At 38.6% G+C, this 16,941-nt stretch overlaps 2 protein-coding genes across 3 annotated transcripts in view; one reads left to right on the top strand and one right to left on the bottom strand.

The window, feature by feature from the left end:
• The first annotated feature begins 3,219 nt into the window (after positions 1 to 3,219).
• Positions 3,220 to 10,596, top strand: LOC113066776 (kelch domain-containing protein 4-like). Its single transcript, XM_026238793.1, has 5 exons — positions 3,220 to 3,302; positions 3,370 to 3,641; positions 5,024 to 5,137; positions 8,940 to 9,065; positions 10,247 to 10,596. Exons 2-4 carry the CDS (start codon positions 3,509 to 3,511, stop codon positions 9,062 to 9,064), a joined length of 372 nt encoding a protein of 123 aa, XP_026094578.1. The 5' UTR covers positions 3,220 to 3,302; positions 3,370 to 3,508; the 3' UTR covers position 9,065; positions 10,247 to 10,596.
• The window catches only part of LOC113066775 (junctophilin-3), a 31,024-nt gene continuing 22,380 nt past the window's right edge, over positions 8,298 to 16,941 (bottom strand). For both annotated transcript variants that reach the window (XM_026238790.1, XM_026238791.1), the window contains 3 exons: positions 16,524 to 16,648; positions 13,863 to 14,833; positions 8,298 to 11,097 (listed from right to left, as the gene is read on the bottom strand). In XM_026238790.1, coding sequence (XP_026094575.1) covers positions 11,017 to 11,097; positions 13,863 to 14,833; positions 16,524 to 16,648 — 1,177 coding nt within the window. In that variant the 3' untranslated portion in view covers positions 8,298 to 11,016. The remainder of the gene's footprint in view (positions 11,098 to 13,862; positions 14,834 to 16,523; positions 16,649 to 16,941) is intronic.

The following is a 16,941-nucleotide window of genomic DNA, read 5'->3' as shown; positions in this document are numbered from 1 at the left end:
GCTTAACCAACAGCTTTTAAAGTGAGCTTGAAGACATGACAGGGAAATAGATAAAGTATAATCAAAATTGTATGAAAAAAGTATGATTGATTAATGAATGATTTCCATATTTATCTTCTATAGTTTCAAAGATGGCATAATATATATGGATCTTGTATGGATATTTTGTACAGTTTTTCAGTGCATGCTATTCTAAAGAACAAGTGTTTGCTGTTGTAATATTTTATCATAATAGCATAACACCACAGTATGTCTTAATGTATAATAGTATAAAATTAACTTGTAATTATAGTCTATATATATATATATTTAAACCAGGGATAAATCAAGTGTCATTCACTTGGTATTCTGTTTTTAGAAATTCATTTGATTACAGAAATCAAGTGAGTTTTTGAAAATAGCTGATATCCAACTTCCTGAAAAAGACAAAAGTAATATAAAACCATACAAATATACAAAAGTAATTATAACTGATACACATACAAACAAACTGTTTTTCCTTCTGAAGCATCACTGAGTGTTTGAACCTTTTGTAATAATTGCGTATGGGTCCTTAATTTGTCCTCAGTGTCAAAAGATGGTTCTCAAAATCATACAGTCATTGTTGGAAAGTGTTAAAATATGCAAAAGATTCTGGAAAACCAAAGAATTTGTGGCACCTGAAGGATTTTGGTGAAGAACAGCGGGCAGCTTAACTGTTCAGGGCAAATAAGGGACTCTTGAGCAACTATAAAAACCCAGCTGTGGATCATTCAGGTAACAACAAAGTATTAAAAATCAAGCATATGTAAACTTTTGAACTGGGCCATTTTGTTGAATTCAATTATTATTTTCTCTTGAGGACTATATGTAAGCATCTTTTATGTGAAATGTCTTGTTCAGGTCAGTACTAAATAGAAAATAACATGCATTTTGTATGATCCCTTTGATTTTGGTAAGATAATTAACACTTTGCAGATACTGCATAGTGTATGTACAATTTTGACCACAACTGTATATACTATATGGCAAATAAGTTTGGCATCAGGCCAAAACAAATTTCGCCACTAGATGGTGGGCCAGAACATAGTCAAATGATAATTTAAGCATAAATTAATTAAGGAAAAATGAAACTAGAATTGGCTGTGATAGACTGTTACAGTGTCTTTTGTATACTAATAAAGAGCTGTTACTCTGTAGGAAAGTCATTAAAGGGATACTCCACCCCAAAATGAAAATTTGTCATTAATCACTTACCCCCATGTCGTTCAAAACCTGTAATTACTTTGTTCGTCTTCGGAACACAATTTAAGATATTTTGTATTAAAATCGGGAGGCTTGTGACTGTCCCATAGACTGCCAAGAAAGTTACACTTTCAAGGTCCAAAAAAGGATGAAAGATGTCGTCAGATAAGTCCATCTGCCATAAGTGTTTCAATCATAACATTATGAAGCGTAGAGAAAACTGTAAGCGAAGAAAACAAGATGTATCCCTTTAATACTCCACCTCAGGTTCATCATTTCCCGCTCCACTCCTTGCAAAAACACCGCTCTGCAGCTAAAGTATTTCAGTATTTTTGAAGTATCACCTTACTGTTTATAACGTATATTAAAAAATAAAGTAAATAAAATAACAGGAGAGTTTCAAAGTGACTTGTTTGAACAATAGTGTCAGCAGGGGCATAACTAGGCACTTTTTAGGTGAGGTTCAGGCCTATGTTCCTGCTTATTTTAGTATACAACAAAATATATGAATGCTCGTTCCAACTTTTCCCACTTCCTGGATCAATATTAAATGATCGCATAATTTTTTATAGTATGCATCTGTTTACATAAGAGATCGCTCGTTTCTCCGTGTTCACGTGTGTTTTTGTTCAGGAGGTTTTGAACTCGTTCAGAAGAAGTGTAATAGCGCCCCCGAGTGTATAACAGTGAAAACGAAAAGCTGTGAAAACTCGTCTTTGGCGGGGAAGTGTTGTCTTCTAAATGACGAGATAACTCCATTGGCATCAAAATAAACTTCACATTCTTTCTGATTTGAGTGATCCTTCTCTGTCAAGCTAGCTGAATATGTTTAACATGTGAATTCCTGCTAAATATGCAGTTATATTATGGGCTGTTGGCATGAATTGTACTCGTGGTGGAGCGTTCTTAGAACGAGAAAAACCACTCTCCAACTTTTAAAAAATCTGCTCCTCTCTCCAGTCAAAATCACACCGCTCCACTCACACTCCGCACCACATACTCTGATTCACATAAAGCGTAATTGATTTAAAACTGTTCACATCTTACATGACCATCATTAGTTAAGCAGTGTTACATTTAGCTTCATTTCGCAAGAGCATGTTGATGGCAACTGCAACTTCTCCACACAGACAGCAAGATACTGTGTAGTTTCCTGGAGCTTGTCCTTGAGTAAACCCATGAGAGTAAACAGACGTAGGTGGTAATGACTGACTTTTTTTTCCAGGAAGCAAAGAAGGATGTGGATAAAGGAACCATGCATTCTGACATGTTCCTGCTGAGAAGGGAAGGCAAAGAGGAGCACGGTACCATCATTAGAGTCTTTACGCTCATTGCTTGTTTAATGTGGGATAGTTTTCTCTCCATTTCCCTTTTTTGTTTGGACGTAGTATTGTCACGGTACCAAAATTTCAGTATTCGGTATCAATACCAGTGAAAATCCACAGTTCTTTTTACAAAATTTGGTACCGAAGCAAAAGACTAAAGCATGCCAATTAAAGTTTTGACTTTACTTTCATTTAAAAAAAAGACGCTTTTACCCTAATAAAAGTTATTGGAGCATAAAATATTTGATAAAGAAACGTCATTCTAATGCTCATTATATTAGTGTTAGCCATGCTTATGCTAACGATTAACTACTCTAATAACAGCATTAATTTCAATCCGAGATTCAAATTAAATACTTAATATTCATAACAGAACAGACTCGCAATCTATTTGTGGGGGCATATATATGCCAATTCATTCTCTGTCAGTAGGAGGCACTTGTAGACCGAGAGTAAGTTTCCTCGGTAACAGCTGTTATCAAATAAGCGCTGAGCCTGCGATCACAAATGCTGCACAAGTATTACAAGCAAGATGAAATGAAAATGACATTCATAATTTTCTGAAGACTGTCAGTTTTCTTCTAAAATACAGTGATATAAAAAAACCCACCCCGGGTTTCGACTTTGACTCGTGCATTGCTAATGTTTATTCAATGAAGTCAAAAGGAAGGAGGACTCTGGAAGGAGACTTTTTTAAATGACCTTTACTTTTATGATATCAACAAAAACCGGTGGTTTCCTGCCCAACTAAAGGTTTTGTGTTATGTTTTGCTTTAGTAAAGCCTCTAAATAAAGCCCAAGCCCAGTCTTTTTTTTTTAGCTAGGGCAACAAGTCAGAAAAGAAGAAGAGGCGCAGTGGGAAGAAGGAAGAACAGACGAATGAAACTGAAGGGGAGAAAGAGGAGGCACAAGGTCCCACTGAGATTATTAAAGAAATCGTGGCCGGGGATGGAACAGTTATGACCATCAAGGAAGTGATTCCACAGGCAGAGGAGGACAGTGAGGAGGAGGTTGACGAAGAGGAGGCGGCTACAATGGCTCCCTTGGTGGAACCCTGTCCTTGCTCCAGCGCCATGGCAACGGTGAAGCATGGCAAGTTGTACTTGTACGACGGAATGTTCACACTCACAATTTCTACAGCCTGGACCTGCCTAAGATTGACAAATGGGACGTTCTAGTGGAAATGGATCCCAGTAATCAGAAACACAGCCCAGAAGATCTGTCTGTCTGTCTTAAATCTGTATCACTGTTTGTCTGTCTTTCATCTGTTTCACTGTCTGTCTGTCTGTCTTTCATTTGTTTCACTTTCTGTCTGTCTGTCTGTCTTTCATCTGTTTCACTGTCTGTCTGTCTTTCATCTGTTTCACTGTCTGTCTGTCTGTCTGTCTGTCTTTCATCTGTTTCACTGTCTGTCTGTCTTTCATCTGTTTCACTGTCTGTCTTTCATCTGTTTCACTGTCTGTCTGTCTTTCATCTGTTTCTCTGTCTGTCTTTCATCTGTTTCACTGTCTGTCTTTCATCTGTTTCACTGTCTGTCTGTCTTTCATCTGTTTCACTGTCTGTCTGTCTTTCATCTGTTTCACTGTCTGTCTGTCTTTCATCTGTTTCACTGTCTGTCTTTCATCTGTTTCACTGTCTGTCTGTCTTTCATCTGTTTCTCTGTCTGTCTTTCATCTGTTTCACTGTCTGTCTTTCATCTGTTTCACTGTCTGTCTGTCTTTCATCTGTTTCTCTGTCTGTCTTTCATCTGTTTCACTGTCTGTCTTTCATCTGTTTCACTGTCTGTCTGTCTTTCATCTGTTTCTCTGTCTGTCTTTCATCTGTTTCACTGTCTGTCTTTCATCTGTTTCTCTGTCTGTCTTTCATCTGTTTCACTGTCTGTCTTTCATCTGTTTCACTGTCTGTCTGTCTTTCATCTGTTTCACTGTCTGTCTGTCTTTCATCTGTTTCACTGTCTGTCTGTCTTTCATCTGTTTCACTGTTTGTCTGTCTGTCTTTCATCTCTTTCACTGTCTGTCTTTCGTCCATTTCACTCTATGTCTGTCTGTCTGTCTGTTTCACTGTCTGTTTGTCTGTCTTTCATCTGTTTCACTGTCTGTCTTTCATCTGTTTAACTCTATGTCTGTCTGTCTGTTTCACTGTCTGTCTGTTTCATCGTCTGTCTGTTATTTGTTCTATTGATTTATCTATTTATCATCTGTCTGTCAGTTTGTTTCACTGTCTGTCATTTGTTTTAGCCATCTTTTGTATGTTTTGCTATTGTCCTGTCTGTCGTTCCCTCATTTGCTCTTTCTATCTGTATGTTTTACTGTCAATGGCTCTTTGGTGAATTTCAATGCTTTCCTTTTGTTAGGTGCTGAAATTTCTATATCAACACTTTTTTTTCTGAGAAGAAAAAACATGTTCAGTATAAACATGTTAAATTTCAAAGTATGTGGGCATTGCCACATTTGAGCATTGAATTCTCATTACAGAGATGCAGGACTGGCTGGAAGAATCCGGATCAGAAGATGAAGAAGAAGAAGAAGAAGAAGCAAAGGGAGGTGATGATGAGGAAGAGGGGGAATCCAAAGAGGAGAGTGAAGAAGGTCTGTATTTCGGAAATGTCAATTAAATTTTGCAGTTCAGACACAATTGTGAAATGGAAAAGTATTTAGATAATATTTACTTTCAAACGGTTCAAAATGATGCCTATTTCAGAGACTCAAAGCCATCCCTGAGGGCTGACACATACATTTTTCTTTAATGTTCAAGGCCATGATTTGGGTCAGGCCCATGAGGAAGACATTAACAGATGACAAAGGGTTTATCTGCCTAGACCCAGGTCAACATCCACTGATTCTTTTTGACAGCCAGAGCTGTGTATTTTGCTTTGGGATCCTTCTCGCTTAAATTCATTATTGTTAGATGCCTGTTTCGCTTGTCAGTTGTAATAACATCACTGATTGTTAGCTTGTGACTGCTTCATGGTTCGGTAGCATGCTAAACAAAGACACTTTGTTGCCTCATCATCCACATCGGGGGCGTTTCATGTTTAGAGTATCTCCATTTCAGTTCTTCAGGTCCCGGTTTTTACATTGGATATCAAGTGGCGATAACAAAGTTGTTTAGGAAAACCAAAAAAGTTTTTAGGTTTTGAAAGAGAGCAGAAATAGTAATCTGGACAGGGGTTGACATTTTCTCTATCCCTCTGTCAGATTTAAAAAGACAGAGTTAATAAATAACTAAGGTCACTGTTTTTACAGTCCTGTTGTGACTTCCTGAAGCATGTGAACCTGTTGTCATCAGAGATGCATCAGAAGAGTGTGTGTGTGTGTGTTTGTGAGAGAGAGAGAGAGAGAAAGACAACCGGGACAAATTTGACAGTTCTTTAAGATTTAAGGCCACGTTGCTTCATTGATTCCATTTATTTACCTAGTGGCTGTCCTTATGACCTCATTAGTCTGCTAAACTAATCAGAAAGAGAGTTTGATAAAAGATAATGATTCATAATTGAGGCTTGACTAATTCCATAGCTTGGGGACACGTTTTCTCACATTATCTAATTTGTTTGGACACAGTTTGAAAAGGCTTGTAAATGGAGCCATTTAATGATCTTTTACTGACCAAAGATGTAACAATGAAGTTTCAGAAAGAATGTTTAACATCTTTATAATGTTAAAATAAGTACTATATATATAAATATATATATGTGTGTGTGTGTGTGTATTTTAACATTATACATATCTTTACAGTCACTTTTGACCAATTTACTGCATCCTTGCTGAATATATATATATAATTTTTTTTCATTGCATGGTTATGATAAATGCAATCAATATCCTATTGCAAAATCCTGTTTTAAATTCCTACATTGTCATATTTGACGTACTGATTTAAAATGATTTTACTAAAGCATTATTTCACTTTATTAAAGTAAAGCATTTTACTCATTAATGTTATGTGAAGCATATATCCCAAAATGTCTTTACATTTAAAAAAAAACCTTAATGTTGGGCCTAATTTTCTTTATGGTTAGATCTGAAGTGACCTGGAAATGTTTTTATGAAATTTGTCTAGGCCCTATATGATGTTAGGGTTGTTTTGAGAACTCCCTCTCCTTCTTGACTTCCGTCTTACCAATAGATTTAAAGAAATCACCCATAATCCTCTTCTAGTGCAGGGACAAGGCTGAACTCTACACAGTGGTTCTATTACAGTAATCTCAGACGAAATTGGCTTAACTTCCTAACAGACGTCCACCCAGCAGACAGGCAGCTGGTCAGACGCACTTTTTTGGTGGAGGGGAGAAAGAGGCGGTCATGTAAAAATGCTTGGGTCAGAGAAACTATACTGGTGTAATGTCATTAGAATTCAAGGATTCAAAGGGAACAAGGCATGGTTGCTTATAATAAGTGTACATGGTAAAAAAAAGAAAAAAAAGAAACCTTGCTGTGGTTACCATGGTGTCAATAACTTCAAGAAGTGATTTGTGTTTCATTCACGCTCACATTGATAATTTAGAGATGCAAGTGCAGTGGTCAAACATGTCCATCTAGTGTGTGTTTACATAGAAAATCAATGGAAATGTAGAAGCGCAGTGGATTGTACAAGTGCATTCTGTGTGAACAGCCACTTAAATTTGTCTGGTTCTTGTACTATAGAAAATGTATTTTTTGATACTGTTATGGAGTTGTTTTTTGGCGTTTTACAGACTTTGTTTCAATTTTTGAGTGCGTTTTGTGTGTGTATGTGTTCCAGAGAACAAAAAAATGTCGTGCATGTTTGGAGTGATATGAAGGTGAGTAAATAAAAATAAAGTCGAACAATTCTTTTAAAATTGAGAGGTTTTACTCAGGTGTTTCTGTGGACCGGCCCGAACCCTCTTGAGTCATTTATGAGGTGGATTTGTATGCTTATTTGTACGCATTCCACGTCATGCTTCAATGATGTGACAATAGGAGAGATGACATGTGGGGTTAGTTTCTACAGGAGAGGACAAGGATGAAAGTGAGAGATAGAGACAAAACAAGGACATGAGAGAGACTTTGAAGATGAAATGAATTGGCCTTGTGCCCTTGCTGACTGTATTTCATATTTTCGGTGCATTTCAGTTTTTTTACTCTCAATCCATCAAGTAGATTAATTTACATTTTTGACAGTCTTTGTGGAGGACGTCCTGACAGCGCTGTTTTTTCCCCTTCAAAATAATCCTCATGTGTGTTGTGTGCAGTGATAGAGGCCACACCCCTATTTTTTGACATGCTTGAGAACAATTCTATATGAAAGTTGTTATAGTGATGGCACAATCTCACCAGGGAAATCTCAAGGCTTCACCTATTTGTCTGGTTTTACCTGCTGTCATCTGCACTGAGAAGCTTGCATCATTTTCACTCTAACTTAAATACAAGGAGTGAATCCTATACCCATGAAAAACATGCCATATTATTTTAAGAATAATATTTTGAAAGAAAACAAAGGAATATTATATTTTTTTCCTGTAAAAGTCATTACCATTAGCAGTTTTTTTTCTATTATTTTTTTATTTTACTGTGTTTTTTACAGTATTTATTAATTTACTGTAAAAAAAACTGTAATACAATGATTTTTTTTCTATTAAAATCCAGATTAATAATATATATGATTTCTATCTTCTGTAAATGCATCGGAACCATAATTTTTTTTTACTTTGGTAACAGATAAGGAGAAAGACTGAAAGGCCAAAAAAAAAAAAAAAAAAACAAGACTCAATAACCACAACACAAGAGATTACTTTCAAACACCTTCATTATTTTCTCCATATAACTCAAAAAGAATCAGACCCCCAGGAAAAGTAAAGAACTGAATGATAGAAGAAGACAGAGAGAGAGAGATAAAAGAACTGGGCATGCTTGGGCATGCTATAGGCGCATAGGGTGACGGATACATCCAGGTCAAACGGTACAAGAGCCGACAGTATGGGTTAACTGCAGAAAATTGCTGCTTTAAAGACCCTTTGGAATCCCACCATCCCCATCACTTACAGCCGTTGTGGTATCAAAGTGAGTTTGCAAACTTCTTGGACCAACCCAAGGACCCAAGTTGAGCAAATGTACGACATTTGGGTCCCCAGCTTGTTTGTATGTTGACATCCGCATAGTTGTCATTTTTACATTTAATTTTTTCTGGTCATTTGTTCTCGGCTGGATAGAGAAACGGAGAAATATGGGGAAGGAAGGGAGGTGGGCGAGAAAGAGGGATAGAGAGTACACAAACTGTGAATGAATCATTGCCAGGAGGACAGACTCAAGGGGGAAAGTACAAGCCCATACACACATGCTATAAAAACATCTCAGTCTTTGTGTTTTGTTAGCTGGCTATAAAAAAATAAACAAAACACCTCTCTTTGATTGTTTGTTTCACTCGTTTTAGTTTCGTCTCTGATCTTGGGGCAGAAAGGCTGCTGGATGCCAAGACCAGCACTTGGACCACAAATTCATCATTGGCATGCCCGATCAGACCTGTTCCACTGTGTATCATGGTGTTTTGGCCAATAAGGTAAAAGATTTTAACACACTCTTATGACAATTTGTAAATATGTTGGTAATTAGTTGATGAATTTATCTAATTCGTAAGATCTGCTTATCCTCCTTTGAAGTGTATTCTCATGGTGAAATTTTACCTACAAATGCTAGGTTTTTGTACAAGTTAGATTGATCAAATTGATACAAAATCACCAATTCGTACAATCGTACAAATTCATACATTCTCACAAATTTGCATTAAAATGTGTCGAACAAGTCCCAATTAAATTTTGTATTTTTTACGCCGCATCCAAAACTACTTGCACACTTTTCTGTACATTTTTCCCAATAAAGTTATCTATGCAAAACTAAAACATACGTTAGCATGCAACATGTTTTTTTTTCTTTTACTTTTAGAAAAACAAGGCAGTCGGCACTTTTCAGACATCTTGCAAATAGCTAAAAAAGTTTTTTTTTTTCTTTTATCAATAAATATTAGTTTTTTGAAAGCAGCATTTGGGGAAAAAAAAAACGTTAACAGTCTCTTGAATGTCTGGTCGGGAACGCCAGCATCTTGCGCAGCATGTGGCTTTCGGGTGTGCATGGTGAGGTCGGCAGGTGCTCGCACGTTCTCGTCATTTCATCAAAGAGAGTAAGGTGGCGCTGTAATGATGGTGACCTCACAGAATGTCATGTGCCAGTCCTCTTACAACTTTCAATTTTTTTAAACTAAAATATGCTGCAGAAAAGCTCAAACTTGCGATAGTGCTTTCAAAGATCGAACCCATGCTACGTTGTGTTGAATGTACAGCGTATAATCTTACATGCTGGACCTGAAAAAAAAATGGACTCTAACTGTGTTATGATTTATTCTTAGGAAGAAAAAAAAAAGGTTTCATTTGGAGCAAGATTAATGATAAAGCCCTTTCAGATCGTAGAACTTTTGGATCTGGGAATTTTTCCAAATGCATCTGGGTCAGATTCGCCCGAGTACAAATGTTGCAGATGCTGAAACGCTGGTGGCGCTATGTCTTTGTGATTACTAGACTTGAACTTTAACTAACCCAATTTGGAGTGGTTGTGCTTGTTTAGCAGACTTCTTTTCAACATATGCAACATTTTTAGGCAAATTCGAAGATGTTTATACATCAAAAAGCTATGTAGACTCATTTTAGGTCCATTGTAATTACAAAGTGACTTTAATTCTCATTTCAGGCCCATCATGACATTCTGGAGTCTGCTGGTAGTTGACATACCACACAGAAGAAAAATGGAGGTGTACAGGAAATGAGAGGAGCGCTTGACGTGTTATTCCAAAGAGTGATAAAAACAAGAACATGGAGAAACATAAGCAATGCTTAGGAGAGGTGCGCGAGGGAGGCAGGTGGGGTTAGACGGGGGCCGTTTCCCATCACTTTGAACCTGTTGACGTCATAGCTGTGTAATGCTGCCGTTACCCAAAAAGATGTTGATGGTGGTCGCCCTTCACCCTTAGGCCACCTTGCACACCCTCCCTCACCAAAGCCACAGTTCAAATTACTCCAACACCCAAATACAAACCAAACCCAAACGAAAACTGAAAAAAGCCACCAGCATTGTCAAGAAAAGGCAAGTAAGAAATATGAAATAAAAAAAGAGAAACAAGTCTATATATTTATAACAGCATTAATGAGTGAATGAATACATAGGATAAAACTAGAAGTTCAAAAGGATGCTTGTAACTATTTCAGATAAAAAAAAAATAAGAAGAAATTAAGAAATCAAAACGAGCTCTTTGGAGACAGGAAAGCAGACGGAACTGCTGAGCCCAGTTTTGTTGTTGCCTTCCTCGGTCCTCGTATTGACGTGCTGTAACTTCAATAGAAGTACATTGGTCATTTGTTTATAAAAAAAAAAAAAAAAAATAATGGTCTGGGACCAGATCAGTTGTGATGACACTAGAATTGATTTGATAATATAAGAAGAATTGATAGGCAATGCAGAGTTTAAATAAAAAAATGGACAAACAAAATGGCGACTCCAATGTTGAGCAAAATCACCATGACTACCAGAATAGAGTTGGAGCCCTGTTGAGTGAGAAGGAGAAAAAGAGAAAGGTCAGTATTTTTGTTTATAAAGTGTGGATTTCACTAAAATTAATAGTTCTAATTTGCATGCTATGTTGTTTTAGTACATGATTCACTACAATAAATTATGCAAATCAGTTACGAGCGCAAACATGCCTTTGAACACAATTTGTCTGGTGTAATTCCACAACAATAACCCCAGAGTGATTTCATTGGTTAAAATAATCTTTAAAGGGTACTCATTTTAGTGCCTGATTAGAAATCTTAAGAAACGTCTCTATTATGTATACCATCTGAACTACGTTATTATGATCATAAATGCCCAAAGAAATATTAAAATGAAACATAATTTTTTATGTTTTGTAGTTTTAGTAAGCGGGTGTGGAGGCACCGCAAATGGTTAACATTAAGTTTTAATTGCAGCAAGCGAATAGTACTCACTTTGTGTGACTACACTGCTCTTTATAAACCAAATATGCATAGAAAGGTGGGATGTTTGCGCTGATACAGGATGACAATGATTGAAATACCAATGATGATATTTCAGTACGTTTTGCACCTGCTGAGAGAATTTGTGCTGAAGTATCACATACTAAAGTTGCTGTTAAGTGAATTCGCTCCACAGTGTATTAAGTCGTCAACATACTAGAGTCTTAAATTCACTGCAAAACACATTTGCACACTACAATGCATTTAAAGAAAGCTGCATGATTATTCCATTCCCCTCGGATCACCAGAAAATATGGTATTATCTCAATGGAAATTAGAGTCTGTACTGCATTGTGCCAGCCCTCATAAGGACCAACGTATTTGCAAAGGACGGTTTGGTCAAGTGCACTTTTTAATTGATGGGCTCATGTAAGCTTGTTGTGAAAAATGTTTACAACCGTTGAGCAAAGGGACACGCATGCTGCACATGCAAGACACGTGAGGCATGAAATTAGGCTGTGACAAGCGAACTGGACACAGTAATGTTAAGAAGATGCCGTGAGCACTGATTTTGCTCAATGAATTAGGACAAGCATATTTTATAGAGTCACATTTAGCGCATCGTCCTGTAAAAGCAAACATATTTTGCTCTCCACAGTTGTTTTATTGCAGAGTCAGACAGTTGTGTGCTGTGTAGGGCCTGTTCTTCCTCCTCCTGTGCTAAGCTAATCAGTTGTTTATAAATCTCGGGAATGCATAAATGTTGTAAAAAATGTTGACAGTGTTTGTTAATTCCTTAATCGGGGCTAGCTATTGTGCAGATGTGTTTCTGTCTCATGTAAACCTGTCTTGCACAAGTCTGCTGCATTGCTTGTATCTCTGCGGCTACAAACATAAACCCCCTCCTTCTTAGAACTCACTCTAATCATTTGATTGGACGCAACCCGAGCAAGGCATAAGCTGTTCCCTAGCAACAGAGTGTGGGACAGCCAATGCAGGGCTGTGTTGTGGAAGGAGCCACTTTGCCAATTTGCTGTTACCAAGGTGTTCTTAGTGCAGCAAGAGATCGTAGGGCTGCTAGGCAGTGGAAGGGGACAGTCTGAAGTTTGGACCTGTCCAGGTTGTGTGTCTCAGGCTTTTGTCAGGTCCTGTATTCCCTTGGGACTCCAAACAACTACGCTGTGTTTGTGGAGGTTTTTCTTCCCACTCATGCTACTAAAACACCTGGCGTTATTGCCGTCAAATATAAATGTATTTGATTGATTACAAAATTATGATATTGGATTTTATGATCAAATATACAAATATATTTTATTTGACAATGTTTACTGAAATTTCAAGTTTGTGAAATATGTTTGAAATTATTTCTTAAGTTCAAGTAATAGTTCACCTGGAAATTAAGATTTGATCTTCGTTTACTACTAGTCCTTTTGTTGTTCCAAAACCTGTAGGATTTTCATTTTTCCATGAAATACAAAAACAGACATTCTGAGGACTCTGCTTGTCACTCTTTTCCATTTAAGTTCAATGAATGGATAAAAGAAGATGACAAATATGATAAAAATTTTGGGGATATCCAATCCTGCACCTGAAGGGCCACTGTACTGCAGAGTTTAGCTCCAATCCTAATCAAACCCACCTAAACCAGCTCAACAAGGCCTTTAGGATTACTAGAAATGTCCAGGGAAGTGGTGCAGGTTGGAACCAAACTCTTCAGGATATTGGCCCTCCAGGAGCAGAATTAGACACCCCTGCAAAAAAAGTGTATGTCATCTTTTTCTTACCCAGGGCTCATATGGCCCACTTTTACCAAACTCTGACGGTGTTTAGCTTCATTTTTAAAGCTTGAAAAATACTGTCCCTATTCGTTGTAAATGCATCGGGCCTTTCTTAAGCCCAAAGTATACTTCAGCCATCTACGTCCTGCGACAGTACTGCCCTGTCCTTCTGACGCAGTTTTCGCCATCAGAAGTTTCCGCAGATTTTTGCACACACTGTTCGCGTCCAGCCCTATTTTTGTGACCACACAGACTGTCCGTGGAACATAACAGAACAAGTCAAGAAAGTGGTACTGACCATGTGTCTAAGATGTCTTTCCGCACTCATCAGTATATTTTAAAAGCTGTGCGAATGCGGCTGTGTGCAAGACGGAATGGAATGTGGTAAGTGAAGTATACCCAGGCCTTCAATATATTACTCTTTTTGTGTTGCACAAAAGAAAGAAAGTCATACAAATTTGGACCGACATGAGATTGAGTAAGGGATACCAAAACTCTCCATTATGGGTGAACTATAAGTCACTCTCCCTGAATTCTGTGTAGCACATCTTGACTTACCGAGTTCACTTTGAGCTGAGACTGATTCTCGTCATCTTGCTCTAGTGCAATAGGTGGAGATTTCTGTGGGGGTGAGAGTGTGAGGTCCCTGCGAAGAGGCCGAGCCTCTAGCTTTTCCCCCACTCGTAGACTGTCCAACTTTTGCATTGAGTCTGGAGACGTCCCCTCCTGGGCATCCCTGGACCCTGAGGTGTCCCGGACATCCTGCTTCCGGTCACGATTTTTACCCCGTCGCTGTAATGTATGTCCACGGGGCTCTGAGTGACTATGCCACTCTTCCCCATGCCCATAGGGCTTCTGGGAGTTATGGGAGTCCATTGGCTGCAACGGCCTCATCTCCATTTCATAATTGCTCAGTTTTTCCTCATCCTGCTCTAAGAGACGTGAATGAGCCAAACTGTCGCTGTGTACCCGCTGAGATGTCCAAGAAGATGAGGGTCCGTCTGGCCTCCTTTCCCGCTGGGTTTTGTGATTGGATGAGCTGTGGTCTCGAGGCTTATGATTTGAAGAGTGCTTGTGGCCATTGGCCCGTGCCGCCCCAACCCGTACCTCGTCCTGCACTGAAGGAGTTGTGGAGCGGCTGCTGCCCCGACTACCACCTCTACTACTGCCCCCACGGGAGGGGCGCTTGTCCTCGCTCCAACTGTTAGCCCTCAGGTGCTCTCCACCTCCACTCGAACCACCACCACCTCTTCCCTCCATAAGCACCTGAATCTCTTGCGTTCCTCCACGCTCATCATCCACTGCAGTCTGTCGCAGAAAACGGGCATTTTTGGTGCGATTGGAAGATTTGGTGGTTGGGCTTCGGGGAGGTGTGGAGGGTCTGCTGGGAGTGGGGCTTATGTCTGGGGTAAGGTCTGGAGGTGTGGATCCCTTCATATAGAGCTCAGTACTATCCGCGGTCCCACTGGAGATGACTTCCATGTCGTTCTCGCTTGAGTTCTGCTGTTTGGGTCGCTGGCACTCCACTCCTACTCCGAGACAGAGACAGAGACAGAGACATAGAGACAAGTTTTAATTTTAAAACATGTAGGCATGCCAAATACTTTAAATGTTTTACTTAATTCTGCAAAGTGGGTGTATGGAATGGGTACATGCCCTTGCACAATCTTCCATCTGTCTCGATCAACAACAACAAAAAAGTACATAATTAAGATTGCACTGAAATTCTTTTGTGCTGACCTAAATCAAACTCTTATTTGTCTAGGCATAGTTTCAGAACTGTTTTTTTTTAGTACCATGTGTTTTTTAGTGTCTTTCTCTATCCTCGAAGTCTTCTGAAGTTTATGAAGTAAAAACAATCTTTAGTCTGTAATCATTTGAGTTTGTTCAAATTCGAAAAATGGGGTGTTGCTGTGCCCATTCTAGGTTTGATGCCATTGACACCAAAAATACCATTGATTATCCTTTGGATTTAAACCAAACATTGCAGCTGAGTTCAAATATGCAGATTATGATTGGTAGCTAATGATTATCTTATGATATTTGCCAGTATTTCAATATTGGTGCATCCCTAATGTTGTTTTTGTCTTTTTTTTGGAGTTTTGGTCCCTATACAAACTGTAGCTATATATTGGAATGAGCTTCAAGAAGATTCTTCAGAAATTCTCTTGGTGTTCCACAGAAAAACATATTTGGTTAGTGGTTTTGAAACAACAAATGAGTGAGTTAATCATAAAAGAATTGAAATTTTTAGGTGAAGTTTTCCCGTACAACCCTTGATACCTTGAAGCACAACGGCCATTCTTGGTAAGCTTGATACAGTGTAACTTATCAAAGCTTTCCAGAGTCAGCACCATGGCTGCTCTAATCAGCTCCGCTAATGAGACCGGAAGATTTTCAAGTCTGTTCACATCCCTATGCACTCGTAAGTACACTTTCAACTTAACCTCATAAAGGTTTGTACTTCAACTCTAAACATTATTTACATATCTGTTGCAAGTCAGCACATCTCAACCAAGTATGTTCTAACATTTCTAAGGTTATCACATAACACATAACTTTGACATTACTCCCTTCCAGGAAGTCACATACACTGATACAGCACAGCATGAATGCTTAGAGCCCTCCTGTAAAGGGATGTTTTGTAATGGGATGCAATTTGAGTGTGTATAGATTATACTGCGTATATTGTATGTGTGTTTATTTATGTGGGTAGTGTGAATATGTATGTGTGGGTATTGTGTGTGCATACATAAATTGCAATGTGTATGTCGGCTAGCTTTGCGTGGGCTTGTCGGAAAGGTCAGTGCTGAGCTCCCCTCATCTTCTTATTGCCTCTTCTATCACTCATTCCCCCCGCATGGCACAGTGGGGGCATCGGCCCCTACAGTCCTGAACCCATCCGGCCCCTACACTCACACACACAGCCGCTTTCACCGACACTCTGCCATTCTTCTTCTGAGCTATTTCTAAAACACTCATATAAATCTAGCTCTGAGTGATAGTGCTAGCATAAAATGATCAGTGCCAAATCCTGCTCTTCTTTTTTGAGAACTGGTGAAAAATATGAACACCTTTCAAATCACAGTGGCAGAGTCTTTTCAAAGTTAACTTATTGGAATATTTAGCATTCCCAGCTATCTGGAAAGCTTAGTCACTCTGTCAAAAGTCTGAAGTCCCTGTTATTTTTAGTCTCCATACTCTGGGGGTTGCACTCACTGTTTCCTCGGTGCTGAAAAGAGGGGGAGAACTCTTTGGCGGTGATCCGGGCCAGCCTGCACTCTTCCTGGGCCTTCTGTGCTGCTGTCATCGCAGAATCAGCTTTCCCTCTGGCGTGAACTGTCCTGTGGATGAAGTAGTCCGGGACAAAGATGGTGAGATGTGGTGAGAAAAAACAGAGTTAGAAAAGGATAGGGTGTGTAGGCATGTGCTTAAGGTGAAATGTGCAATTTGTGAGTCACTAGTGTAACCAAAATGTTTTTTAACTCTGAAAAAATGATACTATTCAGCTTTAATCTCAAATATTTGGCAACTAAAGACTAAAAATATATCATGAGTTTTATTTGAATTATGCACTTTTAGTCCGAATGTGAAAATTTCATATATATACACACACACACATTTAATATATTTGTTT

This window comes from Carassius auratus, chromosome 50 (genome assembly GCF_003368295.1).
Source record: "Carassius auratus strain Wakin chromosome 50, ASM336829v1, whole genome shotgun sequence".
Classification (NCBI taxonomy): domain Eukaryota; kingdom Metazoa; phylum Chordata; class Actinopteri; order Cypriniformes; family Cyprinidae; genus Carassius; species Carassius auratus.
This window is presented reverse-complemented; position numbering and strand designations above follow the sequence as displayed.